General features: G+C 48.0%; 2 protein-coding genes across 3 annotated transcripts; both read right to left on the reverse strand.

Moving 5' to 3' along the window:
• Positions 1-3,609: 3,609 nt before the first annotated feature.
• adgrg2a (adhesion G protein-coupled receptor G2a) lies at positions 3,610-16,589 on the reverse strand. Of its 2 annotated transcripts, XM_086101954.1 has the most exons (20): positions 15,801-16,589; positions 15,312-15,716; positions 14,657-14,736; positions 13,622-13,947; positions 13,291-13,549; positions 10,838-12,676; positions 10,492-10,601; positions 10,221-10,357; positions 9,893-10,049; positions 9,673-9,825; positions 9,387-9,509; positions 9,267-9,315; positions 9,093-9,196; positions 8,834-8,958; positions 8,480-8,748; positions 8,306-8,405; positions 7,699-7,985; positions 7,369-7,470; positions 7,166-7,285; positions 3,610-6,730 (listed from the first exon to the last, which is right to left on the reverse strand). In XM_086101954.1, exons 2-20 carry the CDS (start codon positions 15,329-15,331, stop codon positions 6,642-6,644), a joined length of 4,449 nt encoding a protein of 1,482 aa, XP_085958080.1. In that variant the 5' UTR covers positions 15,332-15,716; positions 15,801-16,589; the 3' UTR covers positions 3,610-6,641. The 2 variants fall into 2 exon arrangements, with proteins under 2 accessions (XP_085958080.1, XP_085958081.1); XM_086101955.1 differs by having other exon boundaries at positions 9,267-9,312; positions 15,312-16,589.
• Positions 16,590-16,722: 133 nt separating this feature from the next.
• ptchd1 (patched domain containing 1) lies at positions 16,723-25,039 on the reverse strand. Its single transcript, XM_086101956.1, has 5 exons — positions 24,094-25,039; positions 23,480-24,024; positions 20,982-21,684; positions 19,131-19,804; positions 16,723-18,696 (listed from the first exon to the last, which is right to left on the reverse strand). The coding sequence occupies exons 2-5, from the start codon at positions 23,909-23,911 to the stop codon at positions 17,593-17,595; spliced, it is 2,913 nt and encodes a 970-aa protein (XP_085958082.1). The 5' UTR covers positions 23,912-24,024; positions 24,094-25,039; the 3' UTR covers positions 16,723-17,592.
• Positions 25,040-26,066: the final 1,027 nt, after the last annotated feature.

The raw sequence follows: 26,066 nt of genomic DNA on the forward strand, positions 1-26,066 counted from the left end.
GGAATCTATCGCAGGTTCTCTTTGGAGCTTTTGTCCTTTGCCGCGAGCAGCCAAAACGCATCATAGCCTCAAAAAAAAAAAAGAACGCAAAGTTTGACCCACTTTGAGAAGCGCCCATTGTGAGCACCGTCATTTATTTTCCGCCTCGGGGCGAACGCGGCGCGGCGTCCATTTGGCGTCCATGACAAGAGCGCTCCCATGTGAAACCTTAGAGCTCAAAAGGAGATAAGCATGGATTTTGTGAACCCGCTTCATATTCCCGTGCGGGGAAGTGCTCTTCGCTTGCAGCGACAGATTTTTATTTTTATTTTTTTCTTGCTGCCGGTCGGCAGCACCGCATGCTGAGAAGCAAGCAATCGCATCCTCATGTCCAAAAGACATACGAAACCATTTTCACGGCATCCGATCAGATGTGCGCGGACGACATCCGTCGCAGCCTTTCGAGCACCGCTTGATGGCGGCTGTGGCATTAACCGAATATCGCAAAGTAGCGGAATAGCGGGGAGCACCGATGAGAAAATACAATTACTGAGCTTCTATACAACTAAAAATATGTCCAACAGGAAAATAGTTCCGGACTACGAGCTGCTCTGATCATTCAACATGAAGCATCAAAAGCCAAAGAACAAAATTCCTGATCAGCTATTATGAAAGAGTGACGCACAATGAGCAAGATGCTGGCTTATGGGCAAACATTTCAGACAGTACAACTTTATTGTCAAATGCGACAGATGACATTTTTTCCCTCTCAATCAGACAACAGGACTGATCTTTAATCGTCTCATAGAAGAAACCATATTTGGTCAATCGTGTCAAAGCTTACTTCCTGAATGGTGTCATAACAATAACAAGGTCATTTGTTTCGATTGTTTTCCTTCCAGTCTTGCCCTGGGTTATAATATTTGGGGATTCTTTTTTTGCATGAAAGGTAGTTTTTGCTTTTGGTGTTTTAATTTCAATTAATTTTAATTTTTTTTAAGAGCAGGTTTGTTAGTTTTGACTAGTCCCACACCTAAAATGCTTAGCTTTAGTATTAGTTTTTTCATACATTTTATTTCATGGTCGAATACGTGTGTGTGGGGGGGGGGGGGGGGTGTCATTTTGTTAGTTTTTGTGAATGATAATATTGCTCGAGTCTTTGAGGAGTTCAAACAAAAAGACAAACATCTTCCTTAACATTTTGCAGCACATCAAAATCCGAGAGACACAGGCACAACCTTGGAAATTTAAAATTTAGTGAGCGATATCTGCCGGCACGCAGCCCGACCGACTAATCACCCGATTGAGTAATTTCACAGCCCTCACTGCTAAAATTAGAGATGAGCACATCTTATTTTCCAGCATTTTGAAACACAAATCGGGCGCTGACAAAATGGTTTGCTCCTTTCGAAATTGTGTTGTGTTGTGCGCCTTACCTCCATCTCCCGCGGCGCTTGAACGCCACATCTTGCAATGGCGTGTCAATCACACCTGTGTCATTACGTGCGGATGAAGCAGACGCCGGCTGACACTTTTATTGGAGACCAAAAGCCGCAAGGGTAATGGCGATCCACCTTCCCTCCCGCCGGGCATCGCTTGGTGTTGGTAATCCACACCACAGGAGGTGCCAATGTTGTTTCCTGTATGGATCAACGATGGGAAGTCAGCTTGGAAACGTGAGCACCGAAAGCCGCAGTTCCATCAGTTATTATAAAATGAACAGCTATAAAAAATAAAATTTAAAAGTATTTAAGGCGATTGTAACGGTCGACGATTATTTGCAAACTTCCACAATTTCAGCAAGACAAGTTGCTTTGCAAAACCAGTGACATGTAACCAGTGCTCCGACAGTTACCTTGAAAATGTAAATGAGTTACTTTATGGATGACTTGCTTTAACTAGTTATTGTGCCGATTTCTCTAAAGGTAACCAAGTTACATTGAGCTAAGACCAACTGTGCTTAAAAAAAATGACATGCAGTTTTGCCACTTAATGAGATGTGCATTTTTAACAGTGACACTTAAGAATAAAGTGTGTTTTTGTTCAAATTATAATAATGAAGCAGACAACCTTTCTGACTGACCATAATTATTTTTATATTTAGAGAACATGCTAGCTATATCGGCTAATTAAAAATTTGCTCACATCGCCGAATCAGCATTTTACGTGTGCTGGAATCAATTGAGGCCGCATTGATTTTCATCCTCACTAATTCAGTGATGGAGATGGCGATAAATGAGCGAGTGACCCGCCCTGACGGCACTTTATCATCTCAACTCGCCCCAAACAATGTGCTGGCGATCCATATCTGTTTCAACGGGCGTGAAGTCGCAGCTGTTCAGCAATTACTCATCGTCATTTTTCCGCCGCTGATTCGTCACGTCTGGCTTCGGACATATGTTAACGATCCGAAATCCTGCGATCTCAAACATCATTCGAAACATGAAAAGCACCTTCCTCCCATTCCTGAACGCTCACCGCATTTCCCGCCCCCCCCCCCCCACCCCGCTATTGTTGTTGTTTTCTTCTCAGCAAACAGGCAAACAGACAAATGTTTTGTTCTACTTGACAGGAAGCGGGATGGGAAACAAACGCCACACGGGAGCTATTTTTACAAAGTCCAGGTAGTTTGTGGAAGTGCTGTTCTGTTTTGGAGAACAATCGTGTGAAAGAACTGCGGTAAATAAGAGACATTGTTAGGGCCCAAGTATAAAATGTTTTCCTTTGTTGTGAGTAACCCCCAATTTCAATGATTTCCCCAAAAGCACAAACTCGCAAAACTTGGGAGGTGACTTACTTCTGCAACGGTCACAGGCTAGTCCTCACAATCTTGGCTCCACAGCGCCCCCTGGAATTTGGGGGAAAATTAAATTTGGTACTCGTGCACAATGAGTAAATATGTTCCAGCTTTCATTGGCATTGTTTTTTTTTGTTCGCAACTCACCCGAGTGGAGCGGAGCGCCCTCTGGCGGACAATGTGAAGAACTTCCTCCGTCAGTCCGTCAACCGAGCAGACAAAAAGGCTGTAACAGGAATGATGAAATGTTAGCCGGAAACAAAACAGTGTGAAGTGTTCTATTGAAGCGTTGCTTTATTAAAAATATATGCAGTAGCTCTCAAGAATCCCAGTGATACGTGCGACAGGTTGTGTAGCACATCACGATCAATAAAAAAATGTATGTTTGCATTTTTGGTAGGAAACCTATGGACATATGCTGAATAATAGATTATCCGAGTTTCTATAGATTTATCCCTTGGTGTCTGATGCTCAACTTCCTCAATTGCGTAGCGTGAGTATCAAAATATTTTCCTGAATGTGCGGAAGCCTGCACCGAATAGAAAATCAGTTCCCGTTTTTTAATCATAGATCTAGATCGATGGATATGTATGTATAGATATCTACAGATTAGAATTTTAAAATGACAATTTTAATCTTTAATCTATATTGGCAATGTGTTCGTTTCAAATTATGAATATAGAGTGATTCATTGAATTATTTCACACATTTTTGAATAAAATAAATAATGCCATAATCTGGATCTAAATACATTTTACAAATTGACTAGAGATCTACAAAGAAAAAATATTTTAATCCAGATGATTTCATTGTGTGAAGCCACTTGACAAAATACAAATGAGAAAATTGAACACAGTTTTTTTTCAAGGTATAAAAAGTAAATGAGCCCTTTATTTTGAAATTAAAAATAGACATGAAAATATGTAGACTTCTTGAAAAAAAAATCGAAACTTTTAAAAAATGTATCCATCCACAAAGTTATTATTGTACATTACGGTCACACTTTCACACAGTCATTTATATCGAGATTCACTGAGGGCTATTTAAATTTTAAAAAAAAAAACCACAAATGGTTGACTGCAGTCACGTACGCGCCATCAATCTTCCAGCTCACAACGTTTTTGCTCCCCCTTTTCTTTTTTTTTCCTTCCTTCCAGCAACCATCATTTCATTTGCATCTCATTACACTCAAGTGCAAATTGTCGAGGTTACATCGCCGACCTTCGTCTCGCTTTAGTGCAGGCAGTTCTGCAATCGCGCCCGTTTGATCGGCGGCACGCTTGTGATCATCAGCAGAAATCGGGCCGACTCGTGCCACATTTCAAGAATCCTTCACAGGCACTACAATAAATAAAAGGGAAAAAAAATAAAAAGAATAACATTGTGCTCCTTTCCCAACGTTTGCTGACACGCAAAAAGACGACAAATGAAACATGACAACAAGGGACTGAGAGAACTTCAACTCCTAGTACCGCATTTTACTATTTATTCCTTCGCTTTCAGATTTAGCGTAAGGTCCATGTTCCAGTATGCAGACTTTTGAAGAACGCGAGGTGTCAGGAATTCAAAACTTCACTGACCTCTGAGCGACCTTGAGACTTTTGAAGATGTTTCTGTCCAATCAATGGCATTGACTCACCACGACTGGAAAGAAGACTGACCGCAGGACCGTGACCTGTGTCAACTCCACGAACCCACACAGACTGAATGAAGGCAGGGAACTAAAAACACGCAAACTGATGAGACGACGAGGCACACCTGCGCAAGGCATGAGTGACTAGAGGAAGCTGATTGGTTGACACGAGGAGCAGGGCGGGACAAAAACCCTACATGCCATAAAAAAAGGGGATACAGGAAACTAGAACACAACAGTTGCGCATCACCTGCAAACATGCAAATTGGACTTTTTCCTGCTTGCCATCAGATTTTACATCAATCAGCCTGACCCCCGTGTGACCTTGGGCAGGTTAGTGCATCGATTGCCCCAATGGAAAGCTTCGCTTTCATCCGAGCGGGAGACGTCAATAACGTCTCGGACTATTTCTGCACCTTCTGAGTGCTGATTTGCCAGCAACGGGGCCTTGACGAGAGGCCGGGCGGGTGCTTAAAATCCGTCCAAAAATCCAAGCATGAGGATTTCCAATTTGGTGATGATGGGCAACAATACAATGTGCCAAAAAGCATCATGGTGTGTTTGTTTATAGAGCCGCATTGTGCCAAGAGCTCATCAAAACATCCACACATCCCATTTGCATTTCATCTTTTCAAATAGTTCTTTTTTGGATTTTTTTTTTTTTGTTTGTTTTTGGTTTGTTTGTTTTTTTTTGCTTCAATTCAGTGGACATTGTGCTGCTCCTTCTGGTAGGTGTGCCTTGGTCAATTGGGGGCAGTATAATACAGACATAAAAACACATGAAGTGTTTTACAAGTGACTCAGTAAGCCGCAGAAAATAGTAATTTGGCATTCTGTGCAGAGGATAAGGAATATGTGCCTGTGAGTATTGTTGTATTGTTTCTCCATGATTGGCTCGAGAGTTTCGTTCAAAACGTGTCACGGCATTATAACTTCACGTCATTTGCACTCCAAGGTGTAGCTTTTCCAGGATCAAAAAGACAAAGTGAAAGTCACGTCATGTTCCCACACTGCAAAAATCAAGGGCTCACTTTGTCCCTGCTGACTCAGTCAATCAGCGTTTGACTGAGCACTTTGCGTCATTGATCCCATTACTCCCATAGGAGGCTTGACTTTGTATTAACCCTCAAGATTTTTTGAGCTATGAGCCACCATTCAGCCTTTTTTTTTTTTTGCTTTAAATTGCGAGCAAAAACAATTCTGATGCTCGCGTTGGCACTCAGCTGTGTATCCCCAATCCCATTTTAAGTTTACTCTCAAACTACAACATACAGATAATTGCAGATTTATTTTAAACAACCACATAATACGAATTTAAAGCATGCTAGCTTGATGCTAACACATAATGGAAAACACCACAGACGGGCTCGCAAATAGCATTGGTTAGAACCCCTGAAGCAAAGGATATTTAAACACATTGGAGCAACACGTATAACCAGACAGTCTAAAAAGACTCCGAGGCGTGTATTCTTTATCCTCTGTGAAGAATGACTAACAGTCTCCATGTGTGACGGTATTATTGAAATGAAAACAAAAATGAGACAACCCCTTTTTTTTTTTACATTCTATGAATTGTATCATTACTGTATTTTTTTTTTTTAATGAAGTAGAATGTTGTATTGTTTCTGGTAGAAGCTGATGACAAGATTCTTGTTTTACGTGCTGCAGTCAACGAGCCGATCCTCGGAGGTCGTCCAATGAGTTCCAAAAAGAGGACACACAAAGGACAAATGATCCTTTGGAGAAGTCGTGACTCACAAGTCAGATTTCTGACTGTTATTACTGTTACCATGGCAACACCAGATCCTTTGCTGTTGTAATATCTTTTCTTTCTTGTAATCTCGCCGATGGCCTGAAGAGGACCAGTCGTTATTAGCCTCCCGCCGCAGAGTGACAGGCAGGCTACAGTTGTGACACAGCCCTGAGGCGGGCGACGATTGTCCAAAATAATCTCCAATCCTTCACTATTTTCATAAATGCCCCGAACTGAAAATAAATACATTTTAAAAAACGTTTCAATGTAGAGGTTTGAAAACCGTCGTGATGATGACGCTTGAATTCCTGAACTCTCTCGAACCGCTTCGTTGAAAACCGATGAGCGGTCTTACACTGCCACTTAGTGGACATGTCTGGAATGGCAAAAGCGAGGACGCTCAATTACTGCCAGAAGAGAAATACTGACAACTAAATGTACATCGAGACAAGAATCACGAGGAATAAAGTGGAATTTCTTTAAAACGCGACAGTCTGTCTGTGGAGCTCGTTGAGGACCACGTCGCAGCTCGAACCCTCAGACATGCCGCTGTCTGCAAACACTGAACCTGTGGGGACGACAACATGAAAGCCTTTGTGTGAAAATATGTTTCGATTACAGAATAGATTTTTATATTTGTCAATTTACATATATTACAGATTATTGGGAGGAAACCATATTTTGATGAAAAAAAATAAAAACCACACACTTCTTGTGTGTTGAAGTGAGTTAAGCACCTTTATTAAGACAAAAGTAATACTTTGGCATCATCTTGGTGCCAAGTATCTATGTTGAAAGGATTCGAGAGCATCATTTAGATAAAAGTAGTGCTTTAGCACCATTTTCGTGGGATCTTTGTGCTGAAGAGCGACGTGGGAGTGGATTAAGGAACTTTTTGTACACTAAAGTAATGCTTTGCTTTTTTTATTTATTTATTTGCTCCGGCTCTTGTCTTGGATGCCCTACTACACACGTAACAAACGTTTTGCGATTTTCTACGTACTGCCACTGTTGGTGCTGTTGCTGGCGAGCGAGGAGCTCCGAGAGGCCAGCTGGCGAGTCGACACGCCCGACGTCGTCACGGAAAAGTTCCTGTTCTCCCGAGCGGCGGCCCGACCCCATTCTGCAACAATTTTGTGCATTCATTTCCTGTATGTCCATTTGCATTTCTTGATATTTTTCACGTGCTTTCATGCGTCACATCACCTGAGATTTCAGCCAAACGCAGATGCCCGCAACACAGGAATGTTTGCCACTGCCTACGGACGCTCTCCTTGCAGGCACAGTGGAAAATAAAGACAAACAACCCTGGAGAGGAGATTCAAATGGTTTTAAGGACACACTAATAGACAACAGTGGCATGAAGTAACGAGAAACTATGTTGAGCTGGGTGAGGAGCTTCGTTTAGACAAAAGTGGTGCTTTGCACCCATCAGTGTGGCATATTGGTGCCAAGGAACTATGTTAAGGCGGGTGAGGAGCTTCATACGTGTATTTTCACCAGTCTGGGAGTACTTTGAACATTTTCTGTCCTGACCTTGCAGAGAGTTGAAAATGGTGAAGAGGTAGGCAAAGGGCAAGTAGAGCGGCCCCCAGGCAAACAGCGCGAAGCCCCAGGCCAGGCCGAGCAGCGCCACCAGGCCGGCGACGCTGCGCAGGTCGGCCACCACGCCGCGATGAGGCGACTGGTTGTGCGGGTTCTGCTTCTTGATGCGCGACAGCTGCGCCATGACCACGGCGAAGACCAGCAGGCAGGAAGCAAACACCAGCAGGAAGTAGGCCACCACGCCGGCGTAGAAGGCCGCGTCGCTGCGCACCCAGCAGCTGGAAAACACCACGAAAATGAACTCAGAATATCGGAGCGTCTAAAATGTTTCTATTTTGGAATGCTTGTTTGCTTAGGAGGTCGACTACCGTATTGGCCCAAATATAAGACGGTGTTTTTTGCATTGAAATAAGACTGAAAAAGTGCGTCATATGTACTGTAATTATTTTCTGGATAAAAATTAATTTGGTGTTCAAAAAGTCTTTTTTCAAATTTGAGTCTTGAAAAGGAGGGGGTCGTCTTATAATCAGGGCCGTCTTATATTCGGGCCAATACGATACTTTTGGTGTCCAGAATCTTGTCACATCAAGGTACTCACAAGTCCCCGAAGGTGCCGTCCGTGTTCCGTCCATATGTAACCAGACCATAATTGTCTTTGTCTACTGAGATCACCACAACCACGACGACGACTGGAACCCCTGCTGGGCAATGAAAACAAACATGAAAAACATCTTTTGCCCCCCCTCCCGTGAGCCACTCCGAAGTTACCGACCCCAGCCGATGAGCGAGAACTTGAGCATGTATCTGCTGAGGTACGGCGTGAACACCCGCACGATGCTCAGGTACATGTGCAAGGCCTCCAGCCCCGCCCAGGTGAAGGAAGTGAGCAGGAAGTAGTGCAGGAAGAAGGCGGTGCTGATGCAAAGGCCGCGAGCCGGGGACTGCGCCAGCCAGCCGTCCAGCAGGAAGACCAGGTTGAGGAGGAGCAGCGAAAAGCAGAGCTGCACCAGGATCTTGGCCGGAATGTCACGCAGCAATTTCCTGCGCGGTGTGAAGGATAATAAGTACATCGATCTGCGGCCCCCCCCCCCAAAAAAAAGATGGATCCATCATTTCAGAGCCTTACTCAAACGAAAGGTACGTCAACAATGTGGCAGCCAGAAAAATGGCCGAAATGCCGCAGCCAATATAAGTGATGAAGGTGAGGATTTGTGCCTGCTTGCGGTCATTTATCCCGCCTCTGGACAGATCCTGTTTTTAGGACACGTAACACAACCACAACCTTGAAAACGAATTGAAATAATAAATCAACTAACCACTGGAATAATAAAAAGCTGTTTTGTCTGCACCAAAATGACCAACGATGGATCATGTCAAGCACTGACCAGCAGGACGGCAAAGGAAGTGAGGTGGCTGCAGGTGCACGTCGTTCTCCACGACGTGGCGCTCGCCACAGTGCAGCCGGTGGCGCTCCATCCACCTGCGCCGCCTGAAAAGAATCCATACCGTCATTGTGATCAGCGCGCTCGCTAGCGCCCAATCCGTGTCTTGTTGCTCACCGCTCATGGCAAAGTCCCAGAAGGCGCAAACGGCCTCGTAGCTAGCCTGCTAACGACAGATCGGACGAAGTTCAGGAGAAAAGTTCACGTGTTTGGATGGAAACGTTCATGTGCACTCACGTGTATAGGTTGGCTGTTTCGAATGGTGAAACGGATGTTGTCAGTCAGGTTGCTGATTGACATGTTGCTGACGCTCGATGCCAACACTGAAGTGACCACGGTCTGATTGTTCAATGTGTCGTCCTGGAACAAAAAAAATAATAATAATAATAATAATAATACACGCTACTCACAAGAAGGTGAAATTCAAGGATGACCTTGACCTCGTCTAAACCTTTGAATGTTGAAATTCCAAACAGGCGGATTGGATTTCAGTTGACCGTTATGAGCGCAGCGGGGAAAGCACCTGGAACAGGATCGGTTGACTGTAGAACGTGAACTGGACCCTGTCGACTAGCTTCCGCTCGTCACCACTCAAGGCTTCCATGATGGAAGACGGCAGGTACACGGAAGCCATGGCGGAGTCCGGATTCTTGAACCCCCCGCCGCCATCGCTCATCTGTTCAAAAGGCATCATAAAAACCAAGGAAGGTTTTTGGTCTCATCAACGATGACAGTCTCACTACCTGAACGTTCTCGGTGTTGACGATGTTGACAGACATCTCCGGAAAGTCGCTTCCGTTCACTTTCTGGACGGCCAGAACCAGCGAGCCGGACGAGAGGACGGCAGGGGCGTCGCTTAGAAGCAGCTTGAGACCCAAGTCCTCCACCGCTGCAATGATCCTGAAGAGAACACCCGGATGACTTCAACATGAATCTTTGGATTTTATTTGTATTTTTTTTAACCCTTTCAGGCATCCTGTAACCCGATAACATGATAAGCTGTCCACTGTCGTCACCGCTGTCCCTCAAAGTGTTCATTTAAAGGTTTGACTGTAGTCGGGCGGATTGTACCTGTTGGAGGAGGCGTCAAGGGCAAGGGGGTCGCCCTCCATCAGGTTGCTCACAATGCTGACGGCTTTCCTGCCCAAAGCTTGAGACACGACGGGAGCATCCAAAAGCCTCTCTAGCTCCGCCACCAACTCTGCCACCTGCGACAATTAAGAGCGGAGTCATAAGTTTGTTTGACGAGGCGCACATCAAACCCCGTCACGCAGCTCAACTCGACAATAATCCAAACAGGAAGAGGAGTCAGAGTTTTGATTTCATCGGTTTTGAATTTCACCTGGGAGGAGTTGAGCTGAGATGCGTCCCGAGTTTTTTCCAGAAGTTTCTCCGCTTGCTCCTCCAGGTTCTTCTTTGTACCTGAAGACAACGTGGAGGGCGTTCCCAACCCTTGAGGGGAATGATGGTGTTTATTCCATCGGGTTTCTTTGTCCTGTCTCACTGCATGCCAATATTTGTTACGTGAAAATTGAATGTGTTAACTGTTCACCGATATCTGGCAAAAATAATAGCTGAACAAAAGACGAATGATGATTTGAGGAGAGGCAGGAGCAAACGGCGCCCTGCTGACATTCTACCAAAGGCGAGAAGTGTTACGATCCAAGCTATGACGTCGAAATTCTTACCAGGTGAGGAAGACTCCGTCGCGGCGTTCTTACTTTGAAGCGTCTCCGTTGTAGTTGCGGTCATCGTGACAGAGGTTCTTGCGAAACGTTCACGGGAGGCCCCGACTTTTGTACTCGACTCCACTCGGGCTTCAGGACGATCGCGTGTCGAGACTGCGAACGCGTCCTCGTGATTGTTGGTTGTCATGTCATCAATGGCTTCAGCTGCGGCATTTGCGGACGACGGCGTTATGTCATTGGACGTCGTCGGACCGTAAGAGGCGGGATGTTTGTTCATATCGGGAACGGTCGCTTTCGGAGGCGTGTCGGCGATCACGCCGTCCGTTGAATTCGGCGTGGCTGTCTGGACGTTGTGCTTTGCGTAACCGTGGGAAGAGGCGGCGTAACGGTTGCCTGTTACGTCGTCTGGTTGCGCGTCGCCGGGGGTTGTCGCCGTGTACGTCGGGCGACTCGCAGGAGTGCCGTCGTGTAGATCGGCAAGGACGTTGGATGTGTTCCCTGCTGCGCGATTGTCACCCGATGTAAACGCTTTGTCGCGAGTCGTTAAATCGCCGACCGGCCGAGTGGACGATGTCGTTCGGTGGTCTTTTGGCGTGTCTTTGATTAGGGATACCCGCGCATTTATTTGAGTTTCACTGAGGTCAGTTCGGTAAGTCGTTGTCGCGTCGGTTGCCGTGATGTCATCCGCGGCGGTGTCGTCTGGAAACACTTTGTGTGCAGTCACGTCGTCGACTAATGAAGAGAAAGCTGCAGTTAGGTTATATCGCGAGGTGCCTTTGATGAGGGGCGTTATCGCGCTCGCCGTCGTCCCATTGAGCTCCGCCATGCCAGTGGGTGTTGATGCGTCGGCTGCCGTGACATCGTACACCGTGGGGTCTTTCGGAAATGCTTTGTTTGTAGTTGCATCGGCAAGTGATGTCGAGGAAGCTGCAGTTAGGTTGTATCGTGACGTGTCTTTGATGAGAGCCGCTGTTGTACCAACTGGTGGTTCATTGCTCTCGAGTGTAGAGTCGGCAAGCGGTGGTAACAAATCAGGTGTTACGTTGTACTCCGTTTCGGTTGTTTTGTGGTGTGTCGTTACACGATAGCCCGAGGTGGAGACTCGTGCTGTCAGGTTGTGTTGTGACGTGTCGTTGATGAAGGCCGTGATTGCGCCGACTGCGGTTCCATTGTACTCAAGTGTTTTGTTCGCAGAGGGTAGTAAAAAGTTGGATCCCGTTTTGTCATTTGGAAGATGTGTAAAGGTTTTGCGCGCTGTGACGTCAGATGTCGTGGATGGGGTAGTATGGTGGAATCGTGGGGTGTCTTTGATGAGGGGTGTTATTTCACTGACTGCAGTTACATTGTCGTCAAGGGTGTTGCTGGCAGATGGTAGGAATGTGTGAGTTGTTTTGTTGTACATTGTGTCATTTGGAAGACGTGTGAATCCTTTGTAGCGTGCGGTTACATCGTAGTCAGATGTAGAGGGCGCTGTCGTTACGTCGTACCGTGCTGTGTCGTCGATGAGGGGTGCGATTGCGCTTACTGTCGTTACACTGCTCGCAGGTGGAAGTGATGAGTCAGCAATTTTGCGGGCTGATTTTTGGGACCTTTCATGAGGTGTCCGGCTGCTACTCGAGAGGCGACCGGCTAGGATGTGATCAGCGGGCGGGGCTAAATTCAGTGGCAGAGATACGATTTCGTCGTTTGATGTGAAGTCACTGGCGGTGATGGCGGAGGAGACGTTGATGTCCGATGATGTTGTGCTCTCGCTTTTTGAAGATTTTTCCATGCGGTCCCGAGGTGTCACTATGACCGATGCCGGCTGACTTTGACGGGGGCTGTCAGTAAATGCGGAAACTGAAAGCAAAGCAATAGCGAAAATAAATTAATATTTGACATAGCTAACTATTTTGACAGTTTGATCGTGCAACTGTACCAGTGACAGAAAGGGTTATAGCAGGGGTGTCAAACATACGGCCCGCGGGCCAGAACCGGCCCGCAAGGAGGTTCGATCTGGCCCGCAGGATAATTTAAAAGTGAAAAAAATGCATAAAAGACACGGAATGAATATTTTTAATAAGGTGCAATTCGTAGAGTATCCGCTAGATCTGTTTATTAAATTTCAACATTTTCCTAATATTCTTGTGCTTCTTTAGACTAAAACAAAGGAAATACATTATTTTGGTTATTAACAGCAGAGTATGGTATAATTTTAATGGTCTGGCCCACTTTACATTTACCAAGGCCGTATGTGGCCCACAATGTGAAATGAGTTTGACACCCCTGGGTTAGAGGGTTAAGTTAGGTTACAGTTACAGTGCCGGTCATAGACTCGGTGCACTCAGACATTATAAATTACTTCCCAGGTGGAAGGGAGAAAGAGAGTCCAAATTCGGATGTTTGGGCCAAAAACAGCTATGCTTGTCGTTATTGCAGCAGTTGCTCGAAGTAAAAACAAAATTAATATTCACCACAGTGGAGCTGGCGATCCGTCTGTCGAGCCCTGGGGCTGGTCAGGCCCCAGAATCGGGCGTTCCAGCTGATCACGGTGCCATCCTCGCAGGGACCGCGGTGGGCCAGGTCAGCCCACATCCGGAACATGTAGACCTCCACCTGGCCGAGCACTGCGCCGCGCGGCCACTGCCGAGGACGGCAGCCCAGCCACAGGGACCCCGAGGGGGGGATGGCCTGGGCGATGACCGTCCGCTTGGCCACCAGACGTCCATTCAGCTGAAAGCGAAAGATCACCGCATGAACTCGGTGTAACTTTTGCAACCGAGTACAGAATCTCGCACCGATTACCTCCAAGCTGAATGATTTTCCAGGGACATCTCTCCTCAAGCATACAGTGTGCCACCGAGCCAGGGACAGACTAACGGGAAAGTGGTGCCGGACCCCAAGCAGCCACCCGTACACCGCCCCCTCATTCCCTTCCAGGCCCAGATCGGGCATGGGTGCGTGGACCGAGCTGTAGAAGAAGGCCACCCAGGCTCCAGGGGAAAGCACTCGTACGTCCAAGCACACAGTCATCTGGGACAAAAAGGGTGTGAACGTGCTGTCCTGCAGGGTCCAGTGGTCCTTGCAGCCGTTCAGCACCGCCTTGGTGTCCCCCAGGAAGTAACCGAAAGCTTAAGCAGAACATAAAGGGGGTGGGGGGGTGTACAGGTTATTTCACTTCTCTAAAACTAGAGTCCGACCAAAGTGGTTTCGTTGTTTCCTTAGCGCCAGTATGCCACTAGGTGGCACCAAATTACTATTTGTATGTTAGACATGGCTTTGGCCTGAGCACGACAGCAAATAAGCGTATAATAGAGGACAGTTTTTTTTCCTTCAAGCTAAACTTGCCAATTACCAGCGTCATGTTCCGGTATGTTTTTGGTTTCAGTTTTCAACGGGAGCGGTAGGCGTTTCCCTCCAACACCGCACCTGTCATGTGTTATCATCAGTGGACTACATAAGAACTGCTACGCTGACAACCTGCTGTCGGATTATTCACCTTGCTCACGACTCTTGGACAAAGCGTTAATTCTCTCGACATTCGTATCTCGTTTATGCCTTTTTTTTTCCTTTTTTTTTTTATCTGTGCCATGGTTTACTTTGTTTTGCTTCAATAAAGTACCATTTCTCGGAATTGGATTTTATTTGTCTTTTTGTGACAAGCTATTTACTTTATTTCCTTGACTTCTGCAAAGTGCTTTTTGTTCATTCCGTTTTTTCCCCTGGCTCTGTAATTTCATTTGTGGGATCTGCCCATGTTCCGGAACGTAACAATCAGAAATAAAATCTCCAAAAGGTTGGGCACCAGAACCACATTGGCTGGCAATGGGACATTTGTACCTGGGACTGGAGCAGCTCCCAAAAAGGAAAGCCGGAGTACTTGGAGCAAAACATTTGTGCGCCGACCACTCCTCCTCCTCCTGGAAACACATGTGAACAAAAGTAATGGGACACACCTCAAAATCAATTGGTCCCCCCTTGAGCTGAACCGGTTTTCATCTCATAATGTGAGTCGTTGGGGTACATAACCACGCAGTTGGACCTTGGGCGTCACATGACTTACGCATGCCAACTTCCCAGTGGCGGATTGTTGTGTTTCAATCCATTTGTCAATTTGGACTTCCCGTTTTGCGGGCTTCCCCAGAATTCATTTCACACGACGCGAACACTTTGTTCCGCTTCCGCTTGCCGCCTTCGCGGAAGCAGACGTGACGTCGACGTTTTCTCGTCGGGTAAAGTTTTCGGGACCTCGGGGCAGGGTTGCTTCGCGAGCGCATTCAGATTTCCATCACTGGCAGGCTTTTGTTTGGCACGGCATTGTTCTGTTCCGGTTCACACACCGCATATCACATGTCACGCTCTCATAGGCTCGCATTTACAAAATGTCACGTTATGTTTGTTACTAATGAATCGGCCTGATATAAATGTACAACATGATGAGTTTTTACGATCACATTCAAATTATGAGAGATAATTACTGAAAAAAAAAAGTTACCTGCTGCTTTTTGGGTCCATTTTGTACCTTTCCTAGGTCGCCAGACTGGTCTGATCATGCGGCCGTCTGGCCATTGTGCTTCTTCTGTGGTGTGTACTGGGTCGCAACAACAAGCCCGTCTCGCTCGCTCTGCGGCGAGGAGTTTGTGAGCTCGGGGAAAAGACACTCAGCAGGGACACGCCCACGCGGAGGAGGGGTGAGGATGTCTGTGCGTCCGACCCGCCGTGGTCCATCCCTTCATCAGGCTGTGTCATCCGTCCATCTGACTGGCCATTGTGAATCTCGCCACCATTTCCTCCATCCATCCATCCATCCACCCGCATCTTCTGTCTTTGAATCTGTGTTTCAGGTGGTCCCATCTCCCCTTACATGCATCCTTGCTGCATCATTGATTTTTGCTTCCATCTATCGGGACAGCCACCATTCATCACTGAGCGATCGATTCACGCTCATCTTTCCATCGAGCCGGGAAACTTCCACCCGACTGACCTCCCGAGTCCTCTTTAACATGCTCGTCTATCCGTTCATCCAAGCCCTCATCCATCCATCCGTCAATCTGTGCTTGAATCCATCCCTCCCGTTCCTCCGTCTATCTCTCCAGCCATCAATCCGTTCGCCGGGTATGACTGGAGGGCAACAGCTGGTGCTACAGGATGCAGGTCCAGACAGTTCCTGGACAGAGTATTAGCCTTTATTTGATCCGTCTCACTCTGCGCACGTGTGTGTGTGTGTGTGTGTGTGTGTGTGTGTGTGTGTGTGTGTGTGTGCGCCAAAACACAAGAAAGTATGTAGAATATTAGCACTGTCTAAAGTTGTTGACAAAAGAGCAATATTATCCCCGAGGCTCAATAGTGAAATGGATATCGGTGAGAGAAATGTTCCAGAAACACACCAGAACATGAACACACACACACACACACACAGGTGTGTAGCTGCAAATTCAAAGCAGACAAAAACAACCGCACAGGCTCGTTGCAGTGGAGGGAGTGAACAAAAGGAGGCAGCGAAGACCGCCGACTGTTCGGGTGACAGGCGGGCTTTGTTGGGTAGCACTGAGGGAGGAAAGAAAACAAAATCGGATGATTCCACAAGTGCAACAATGTGATCCAACAACACGTGCGCCTGAGTTGGGCTTTTAAAAGGATCTTTTTTTTTTTTTTCATTCGAGTCCGTAAGGTTGTTGTTGTTGTGGTGGCTGTACAGCACAACAACAGCATTCGGAATCAAAACAGAAAAAGAAAAAAAAATCATAAGATGACAACTACGTGAGGATCCTTAAAGTGATTTGTTCACTAATAGGACCTTGATAGAGTAAAGAAAGTGGGGCAAAACATTTTATCTTCTGGAATGAAGCTCCTTTTATTGACCAGGGCATGACGACGGCACGTCAAAACTGCCAAAAACTCGAGCGTGAATTTAATCACCCTGCCTTTATTTCTTCAGCATTTCTGTCCAAATACAGACGATTGCCTCCTTGTGCTGTCACTGCAAAGTACACTAAATGGACAAAAGAATTGGGACAGCGATGGGAAGACTTTGTATCGGGTGGGGTGTGTTTGAATTTTGTGTAAAAATAAAATAAAAATAAAAATATTCAAATGTGGTTTCCGCTAAATGTATTTATTACTTTGTCTCAAATCACATCCGTGCTTTGTGTGCTGGAAACAGAAAAGGAAACCTCAGAAGCAAACAATCATCCAAAACGTCTGGATAAGATGATCAATTAAGAGTCAGTGCTATTATCAATTGGCCGATCGATTAAGAGGGGCGTCCCAGAATTTTTGTCGACTTTGTGTACCGCTCGATTCCATACGGCAAACAGCAGGCAGCAGCCGACTGGACCCAAAAAGCCTGAGCTCGGCTCTTTGCTTGTCTTGGACCAGCCCGTTGCCGTGGAAACGCGACATCCAGCGCTTTGCTTCTTTTCCGCAGTCAAATGTGCATTTGCTTAACCTTTTCCCCTCCGTTTTTTTTTTCACCCCCGCCATTCACGAGCTTCGTCTCTCAGTCAGCGATCCCATTCCCATTCGGCGAGCTCCATGGCAACCCTATGCAGCCCGTTTTGGATGTCGCCCTCCTCCAACACCCCCTTGATTAAAATGATTCGGATCATTATCAGGCTTCTGCAAAGCTCGATAATGATCCGTGACAAGCTTATCACTTGAATCAGGTGAGCTGGAGGAGGGAGGCATCGAAAACAAGCTGGATAGGGACTCTTGAGGGTTGGACGTGAGCACCCCTGCCGTCAAAGTCTCGAAAACGCATTGCCATACCGCCGTGGTCAAACCGTCGTGATTTGGTCGACCACTCGAGTGCTGTCATTCATCTCCACGCACTCCACTTCCTGCCGGGGCCCGTCGCCCGCTTGGGGGCGGTGGGCTCGGCTTTTGGAGGGAGGCAGGAAGGTGAGCAGGGTGGGCAGGAAGGCCAGCGTGTGGAGGGCGGAGCATCCGGCCGTCAGGGCCAGGCAGCGGAAGAGCGTGCGCGTCAGGTTGGAGCGCACCGAGCCCACCGGCGCCAAGGCGGCGCCGTAGCAGAGGAAGGCCTGCAGCGAGGGTACGCCGTGCCTCTCCAGAGCCACCCTCACCCAGCGGGTCCTGCTGTCGCCGCGGCCGGCCGCGAAGCCGCACAGGAGCGGCCCGCTGCAGTCGGCGGCGTGTCCCAACGCCAGGATCAGACACAGCACGGACACGCAGTCCAGCTCCACGCCCCACAGGGTCATGAAGCCCAGGACGCCGAACTGCACCGAGAGCATGGTGAGCCCCAGCCACACGGACACGAGGGGCTCCACCACGGCCAGGGAGGACAGACCCAACAGGAAGAGGACGGCCAGGAGGGAGTGGCGCAAGGGCGAGCTGACGGCGGCGGCGTAGCGATCCAGGTAAACGAAGGACGGGTTGAAGATGAGGAAGCGCACGCGGGAGGTGAGCGACAGGCGGCGTAGCGTGTCCAGCAGCACCGACATCTCCTCGCGTTTGTTCTCCGTGGTCTTGGCCACCAGGAAGATGCGGGACGCCGCCACGTCGGGCTCCTCGCCGGGACCCCGCTCGGCGAAGATGATGTCGTCGGCAAAGTGGGCAAACTGAGGCTCCCGCAGGAATCCGTGGCGGAGGGTGTGGGTGAAATTCTCCCGGGCCGAGCCGGTGGACTGGTTGCGCTCGGACAGGTAGGCCAGGTAGGCCTCCAGCCAACTGATGCGCTGGAAGCCTTTGGCGTACTCCAGCAGGTCGCGTTGCACGGTGGTGTTCCAGTAGGGGGCGCTCTCGTAAATGTAGAAGCCAATAACGGGCGAGTAGGAGCTGAAGAAACGCTGCTGGGCGCGGGTGTACGAAGCCGTGGCCGTGTCCATGGCAACCAGGGAGCTGGGCTCTGAGCCCTGGGCTACCTGTTGACGACACAAAATGAGTTACTGCTGGCTTAGTAACAAACTACGCGTATTTTTCAACTGCATTTCCGTCGATGTCTTTCTTTCCGTCCTTCACGGCGAGCAGAGAGGGGAGGGGTGAGCAGTTACGCATGGAGGAAGAGGGAGGGAGCATGATTGCACTGCAAACATGGATGCATTTTTATTCATTGTCGTGAATTTTTTTTTTAAAAATGATGCCAGGGGGTACAAGTTAGCCCCAAGTACATCAGCTGCCTATTCAAAAAATATCTCAGCAGTTATGAGACAATGTGACTTACCAAGAAGAATTAAAAACAGAAGAATGTATTATATATTCTCTCTCTCTCTCTCTCTCTCACACACACACACACCTGACATCATGGTGAAATGGTCTTCATCAGAAGGAGTAATTTCATGCATACTGGGTGTCTCACCTGCAGGAATCCCATGAGCCCAAAGGAGATGTAGACCAGGTAGAGCAGCACAACAAAGGGCTTGACATAAGTATTGGTGATCCAGTCTCCGTAGCAACGCCTCACACAGCCTAGCAAAAGGTGCGAGTCCTGGGGACAAGGGTCCGAGGTGTGAGGGTGGACGGGAGTGTTCATCAGGTGGTTGTTGGCCGCCCTAGGGTGAATGTAAGTGCGCGTGTGCTCCATGCTGGGCGGGTGGGGGGCGTGTCCGAGGCCATGTGGCGTCCCGGTGGCGGTCTGCGCCTCGTCCTGATAGCGGGTGTACATCAGGCATCTGTACCAGGCCGGCTTAGAGTTCAGCCGGTCCTGTTTGGGCACTCGTCGGCAAAAGCAGCCGTGTCTGTAGCCGGTCTCCAGGTAACCGGTGAAGACCAGGCAGGAGCTGTAGAAGGAGAGCATGTAGGCGTAGCTGACGCTCACAGCTAGCGCGGCGGTGCGGCAAAAGAGGCGCACCGCCTCCATGTTGGTGAGCGGCGAGGCGGCCAAGCCTAAAGTCATCAGGTGGAGCGCGGTGGATCCCGAGAAGCGAAGCATGACGTCCTCGAAGACGCTCGCCACGCGCTCTTTTACGTGCTGGTCCTCGCGCGTGCGTCGCCATGACGACAGCATCTCGAAGGAGCCGAAGAGGCCGTGACCTGGAAAAAAATAAACATTCAAAATGTTACAAAAAATATATAAAAAATGGGCAAAGAGTTCATGATGTGGGAGGGCAGAATGTTTTTTTATTTTTAAATCTGGTCGCTCAACATCACAGGAAATTTCACTGTCAAGGTTTATAAAATTTGGACAATGATACAAGACAATTACAGACCCAAAAATAACAAAGATACTGCACGATCATATTGCAGTAACAGAGCCTGGACGGGTACATCTCTGGTTGCCACGGCGACGGTGATTCAGCAGTGGCACTCACATAAACTCGCACCGCATTTGGGTGACCTCGACATGACAATGCACTTCACACTTTGGATGACAACGAGCAGGCCGACTCTTTGTGGAGGGAATCGTGCAACCGGGAGGAGCTAAGCGGCCTTTGAACATAAAGTTTCTTTCTCGTGTTGTCGCATTTTGCTGTCGTTCCGTCCGGTGAATTGTTTTTACGGTCGGCTGTAAAACGTCAAGTCAGCTGCATAAGCCGAGCAAGTCAAGGTTGCGAGTTGTCACTCATTTCAAATGATGCCCTCCGTACACCGCTGGAGGGAAGCATCAGATGTAGCAGACAGTCAACACGGGCAGTGTGGCAGAAATCAATAAGCGCGCCCACCCCTTGCGGCGGATTTTTTGTTGTTGTCTTTGACAGCATTTTTTGCAGCGTGGAGGTCATGTTTTTTTTTGGGGGGGGGGGGGGGGGGGGTTGTGCTCAGCAATTGGCCGGATGCTGGAAGACTGGAAACAAAGCAATCAGCTTTCGAGTAAATCAACAAAGCGTTGATGAGAGTGCAGAGGGTTGGGTTGCCAGATCTACTGGATATCAACTGAGTTTTACCAAGACTGCACATTTGTTTTTATCATTTTGAATCATTGAAAAAAATAATTCAACTGCGGGGGGTGGAAAGATTTCCATAATCGCAAATCAATTTCCCAATTGAAATGAATGGAGATGCTATTCATCCATTACAGACTTTGCCACCAGGGGCGGTACAATACATACTGCACAAAACAGTCACAGCTCCTCAGTCAACTGCTGTCATAGTCTTCACTGAGGATAAAGAAAATATGCCTGCAAGCATTCTTTTCTTTTCTAGCTACAGACGGTACTGATAATATGCATACATCGGTGAGAATGTCAATGATTAATTATGGTCGACTTACCCAGCATGACGAAAGGAATGCCCAGGTAGGTGGAGTTGTAAGTGGAGCCGCTCAGGTTGAGGATTCCGGCGGCCGTCAGTCCGGCCAGCGTGACGGACAGCAAGGCCAGCATGCCCAACCACGGCTTGGAGCGGACGCAGTCCCGCATGGAGCAGCACAGGACGGCCAGAACTCCGCACAACCCCAAGCTAGCCAACAGGGGGCGCCGCGCCAGCACGGAGGAGAACTGGAAGTCGGTCCTGAGGGACGATGACGTGGCCGGGTAGAGGCCCAGCTGGGGGTGGAGCGCCGCAAACTCCCGCAGCTGGCCGCAGAAGGCCTTTTCCCATTGGCTGGCCACGCCCTCCATGAGCCCGCCGCGCGCCTGCAGGTAGTAGGTGAGCTGGAGCGCCCGAGCCGACCGCACGCCCTCGCCCCGGGGCCCTCGGGCCGCGCCATTGGGGGCCCAGATTTGGACACCGCCCAGCTGATGGCCGATGTAGGCCTGTCGCCCGTCGGCCAGCCGCGTGATGGGATAGCGCAGCACCGGCGCCGAGCGGTTGGCGACCTGGGCCGACTGGATGTCCTCCATGGCGCGGATAATGTCGTCCACGATGCACACGTTCTTGTCATCGGGGAGACACAGGTGCGAGAAGGAGTAGTTGAAGCTGGTGGGGCCGCTCGGGGGCACTGTCACCTGCATGTGGTAGATGAGTCTGTGCAGCTGGCAAGGAAGGAGTGATGCGTTTAGTGGAAATTGGAAACGGCCCTGAGAAAACCCTGCCACCAATCACAGCGCCACGCCCACAAAAAATGTTGACAGGTTGGTGCAGTGACTTTTTATGTAATACAAGTAGGAACTTCACTTGGACAAAACTAGTGCCTTGGCACCATTTTGTGGCCTTTTTGGGGCTGAAGAACTTTGTTAAAGTGAGGTTGAGGAGTTTCCCGTCCATGAAAATAGTAAATGGCTGCCGTCTAGTAGCATCTTCATGACAAGGAACTATGTTGAAATGAGTTGAGGAGCCCCATTTAGACAAAAGTAGTGCTTTGGCACGACCCCGTGGCATCGCGGTGACAAGGAACTAAGCTGAAATTCGTAGAGGAGCTTCACTTTCTACAAAAGCAATAATTTGCTGCCCTATTGTGGTATTTTTGTGAGAAGGAACTGCTTTGAGATGAGTTGATGAGCCTCATGTAGACAAAAGCAGTGCTTTGGCATCATTTCGGTGCCGAGGAAACTATGTTGAAGTGAGTTCTTTCAGGGATTTGCTGGGTATTGGTTCCACAGAAGAAGGAAAAAACTGCAATGAGCATTGGTTGACTTTTTTTTTTTTCCTGAAGTATTCTTTCACACATGTGGGTGCTTGCAAGCATGTTGTCAAGAGGACAACAGTGCCAACATCCACACGGCTACCTAGCAACAAACCAGATGCGAGGCACACTTCACTTTTTTTCTGTTATTCCGCTGTTGCTTTTATAACGACAGTTTTTTTTTTTCATTTCAGGCTTGAAACCTCAAATGCATTTGTTGCCTTTTTACGGTAGGTAAACTGGCTTTTCACACTAGCTTACTTGCCAAACGACACGCGCACCCCAATTAAATAATTGTGGCATATGGCAGTAAATTTGTCCTCCTTTATCGCAGCAAGCGTTTACTTTGGCTGGTTTGGCGTTTTTCCGGCTTTGATTTGTGCTCACCGAGGATCGCAATTTGTCAACACGCAATCACCCGAATGAGAAACGTCCACCGCTGCCAGTGAAATGACAACTACGTTTGTCCCTTTTGTTCCAAAAGTGATTTAAGTTACCGCAGAAGCATCACTTCAATTCAGTCCCGTCTCTGCTCAATTTAAGTAAGTGCTGGCAGGTTTGTTTCGTGCCTCTGATTTAAAAAAAAAAAAAAGTATTGGGATCCAATATAAAGAGCAGAAATGAAAAGAAAAACAGACTGCCTGCACAAGGATGGTAATGCTCTCTTTTTGTCCAACTGTTTTTTGTTTTGTTTTTTAATATCTGCATTCTAATTTCCATTTTGATCTCCATAATTCGATTTAAAACGGAACGGACCATTTCAAAGTTTAAAACGTTTATAGAGTTTATGATGATCATGTAACAGTAATACTCTTTGACCCATTTGCAGGGGTGGGGGGGGGGGGGGTGAAAATTCTTGTACTGGACTTATTTTTGTTATTTCCCTTTTATAATTATGCGTGATAGATTTGATCAATAAATCAAATTTCATGCCGGTGTTACGTTGCGGGTCAAGTGAACCCGATTTAAATCCGCAACCTCATACAGACTTGACAGGTTGAAGTGGATGCTTTTTCAATGTAAAAAATATATATACTGGTATATAAATATAAAAAATTTAAAAAAATTGTTTTGTTCTTTTCACCAAATAATATAAAAATATAAAAGAAAAAATTCAACACATTTTTCACAGAAAAAAAACTTAATGGAGGGTTCGGGAGAGACCTTTGAAATATTGCACCTCGCGCGGTCGCTCCGCTGCTTACCTTGAGCACGGCGTCCAGATTGGGCGGCTCCAGCACGCTGCCCCGCCGGGCGGTGACGATGACGCGGCCGTAGCGGCCGGGCGTCTGCAGGTCCGAATAGAGGGCGTGCTTGGAGTGGTTGATGGGGAAGAGGCTGTCCACCAGGTTGCCCTCGATCTTAGCCAGGCTGTGCTTGGGCGCCAGCAGGCTCTGCACGTCCTCCTCCACGCGGTAGCGGCTGAAGCTGGCGCCCAGCAGCACGGCGAGCAGCACCGGCGTGGAGGCGAAGAACACCGGCTGGCTCGCCACGAAGCGGCCGAGCGCGCGGAAGCCGCCGCTCAGGCCGGCGTGCAACACCTGGCGCAGCATGGCGGCGCGCGGCCGACCAGCCTCCAGCGGCCGCTCCAGCCTCTCCCAACCGGCGGAAAGCCCCGAGGCGGCGCCGAACTGCATCAGGGGCGGCCGGGCGCATCGGTGCACGGCCCGCTTCTCCGCATCTGCGATGAGGGCTGGGGGGTTGTCTCGTGTCGGTTTATTGTCCTCCTCTCATCTGCCATGAAGTCTCTCTTGAAAAATTGGGAGAGTGACAATTAGTGAGACATGTCGCCGTTCAGCCAACCCCCGAGTCGTCCTACCTGATGCTGCAGCGGGCATCCCCGCTCAAAACGCCGCAGACAAGCTGCGTCTTTCGGCGTGTTTGAGCGGATCTTCCCCGCCCCGACGGAACCTGCACCCCCGAAAGCTCAGCCCAGCCCAGCGCGGCTGTTTAGTAGTCTGTGCGTATGCGTGTGCGCGCGCGCGCGCATGGGTTTGTACATGCACCATCCACGCATTACAGGTGTAGAAGGAAAGATTTCAAAATAAGAGCGCCTCGTTGGACGACGGGAAGTGAGACAAAGTGTGAAAAGGAACCAATTAATTTAAAAAAATATATATGAGAACAGGATAAATACAAGCCAACATCACATCATAGTAGAGGAAGTTTCAGTTGCGCCATTTCAAAATAAAAGCCCACAACGAAGCGCTTCAGGCAGACTCAATAAGTGCTGGTAGGTCATTAAAATCAAACATCACAAATTATACACTTTAGTAAAAAAAAACAAAAAAAAAACGCCTGCTTTAAAAAATTATTCTTTTTAAGCGTGAGTGAGGAAAATTCTCAAATTTGTTCTGCTTCAGAAGCATCCAGCAATCTGGCTCTTACTTTGTTCATGAAGGAGTGAGAATTCTCAAATGCGGTGGCCCGATCATCAGTTTGAGTGTTCTGTGCTTTCAAGTAATGACATAAATCGGACTTTTGTTGGTTCGAATCACAATAGCGGAAATTTGAATGATGTAATCAGTCCTGGTAGAAGGCTAAGGGAGGAGTTGGGCGCAAAGTGGACGTCCCTTGTGTTTGTTTACGTTTGAAACCATGATTAAATCAAGGCCCAATTAGCTTTTAATAGGCTTGGGCGAGCCAATGAGTGAGCGAGTGTCTCCCGAGGCAGGAAGTGAGTGCAGAAAAGGAAATGAAAGAGAGTGGGGACATGGCGCCCTCGGGGGATTTTTTTCTGAGAACCAAAGTCATAATTAGTGCGCGGGTCAAAGATTTATAGCAAACGGAATCGTGCGTGCAAGCATTTTTTTTCCTGGGTGACGCGACGTCCATTATTTAGGCCGCACGTCGGTGCTTCCTCATCCCTACGTTTCGGTGCAGCTCGTTCATTAATAAAGAGTCCCCTTTACGCCCCCCCCCCCCACACTCATGTATAATTGATGACATCATCCATCTCTGAACCGCTCCAAACATGCCCGCCATATGTCCACATTCCGACCCAGATATGCAAAAAATGTCCAAACTCATGAAATGAGGAATTTGGCTGAACTGTGACGTGAATGAGGAATGTAAAAAAGAGAAAGCACATCTCGACCGCCATAAAATCCGAAACATTGGAATGATTGTTTTCATATTTTCAGAGGTTGAAGTGGGCCTGAGTATAGATGTGCACATTCATTTTGGTTATGATTGTTTTGAGTTTTGGGACACTAAATGGCGTTCAGCTTTTTTAGAAGACGGTCAATTTTGGTGACGATTAACGACAGTTTGACATTCAGCGACGTTAATTGCGCTTACATTAAGCATTTTAGAGCAGCCCCGTGAACAGTTGCTACATGGCTGCGTATTTGCCAGGTCTCTGTTTACCGAGTGAAGTGACCGTCCATTATTTCTTAACGTCTGAACAAAGAGAGAACGCTCAACTGGCCTGGAAGGAGGCTGCGGAAAGGGCTGGTCGCAGGGAGGATGTGGTCAAAATTTGATTACAGGCCAGAAAAAAAAGCAGACGGGAAAATGTTGCGATTGGAACAGAGAAGACCTAAACGTTGGTGCAGCATAATGTTGCCTTTCCTAACGCTGCAAATCTTATCTTTGAGTTTCGTGAACGCACAGCGGGGAGAGCGCACGTTTACATTTACAAACTTAAACGCTCCCGCTTCACAAATTCAGATAATATGGCGCCCGAGACGGCAACATTTGCTCTCAACACCAATTGCTCAACATCTTATTTACTTCCGCACACCGGGTTCCATGCACCCGCGCCGATTGTTTTTCGAATAAGCGCATATC

The sequence above is a fragment of the Hippocampus guttulatus genome, chromosome 21, assembly GCF_054856545.1.
Source record: "Hippocampus guttulatus isolate MCC_2025c chromosome 21, RoL_Hgut_1.0, whole genome shotgun sequence".
Classification (NCBI taxonomy): domain Eukaryota; kingdom Metazoa; phylum Chordata; class Actinopteri; order Syngnathiformes; family Syngnathidae; genus Hippocampus; species Hippocampus guttulatus.

Excerpts from the sequence above, each read along its gene's own strand:
- adgrg2a (XM_086101954.1), bottom strand. The coding sequence starts at position 15,331 with ATGGACCCAAAAAGCAGCAG. Across the intron at positions 9,197-9,266 it reads CTGGGACTTTGCCATGAGCG|GCGGCGCAGGTGGATGGAGC; the intron begins GTGAGCAACAAG and ends GATTCTTTTCAG. Across the intron at positions 7,471-7,698 it reads CATTTTCAACTCTCTGCAAG|GGTTGTTTGTCTTTATTTTC; the intron begins GTCAGGACAGAA and ends TCTCCTCTCCAG.
- ptchd1 (XM_086101956.1), bottom strand. The coding sequence starts at position 23,911 with ATGCAGTTCGGCGCCGCCTCGGGGCTTTCCGCCGGTTGGGAGAGGCTG. Across the intron at positions 21,685-23,479 it reads ATCTGGACGCCGTGCTCAAG|CTGCACAGACTCATCTACCA; the intron begins GTAAGCAGCGGA and ends CTTCCTTGCCAG. Across the intron at positions 19,805-20,981 it reads CATTCCTTTCGTCATGCTGG|GTCACGGCCTCTTCGGCTCC; the intron begins GTAAGTCGACCA and ends ATTTTTTTCCAG.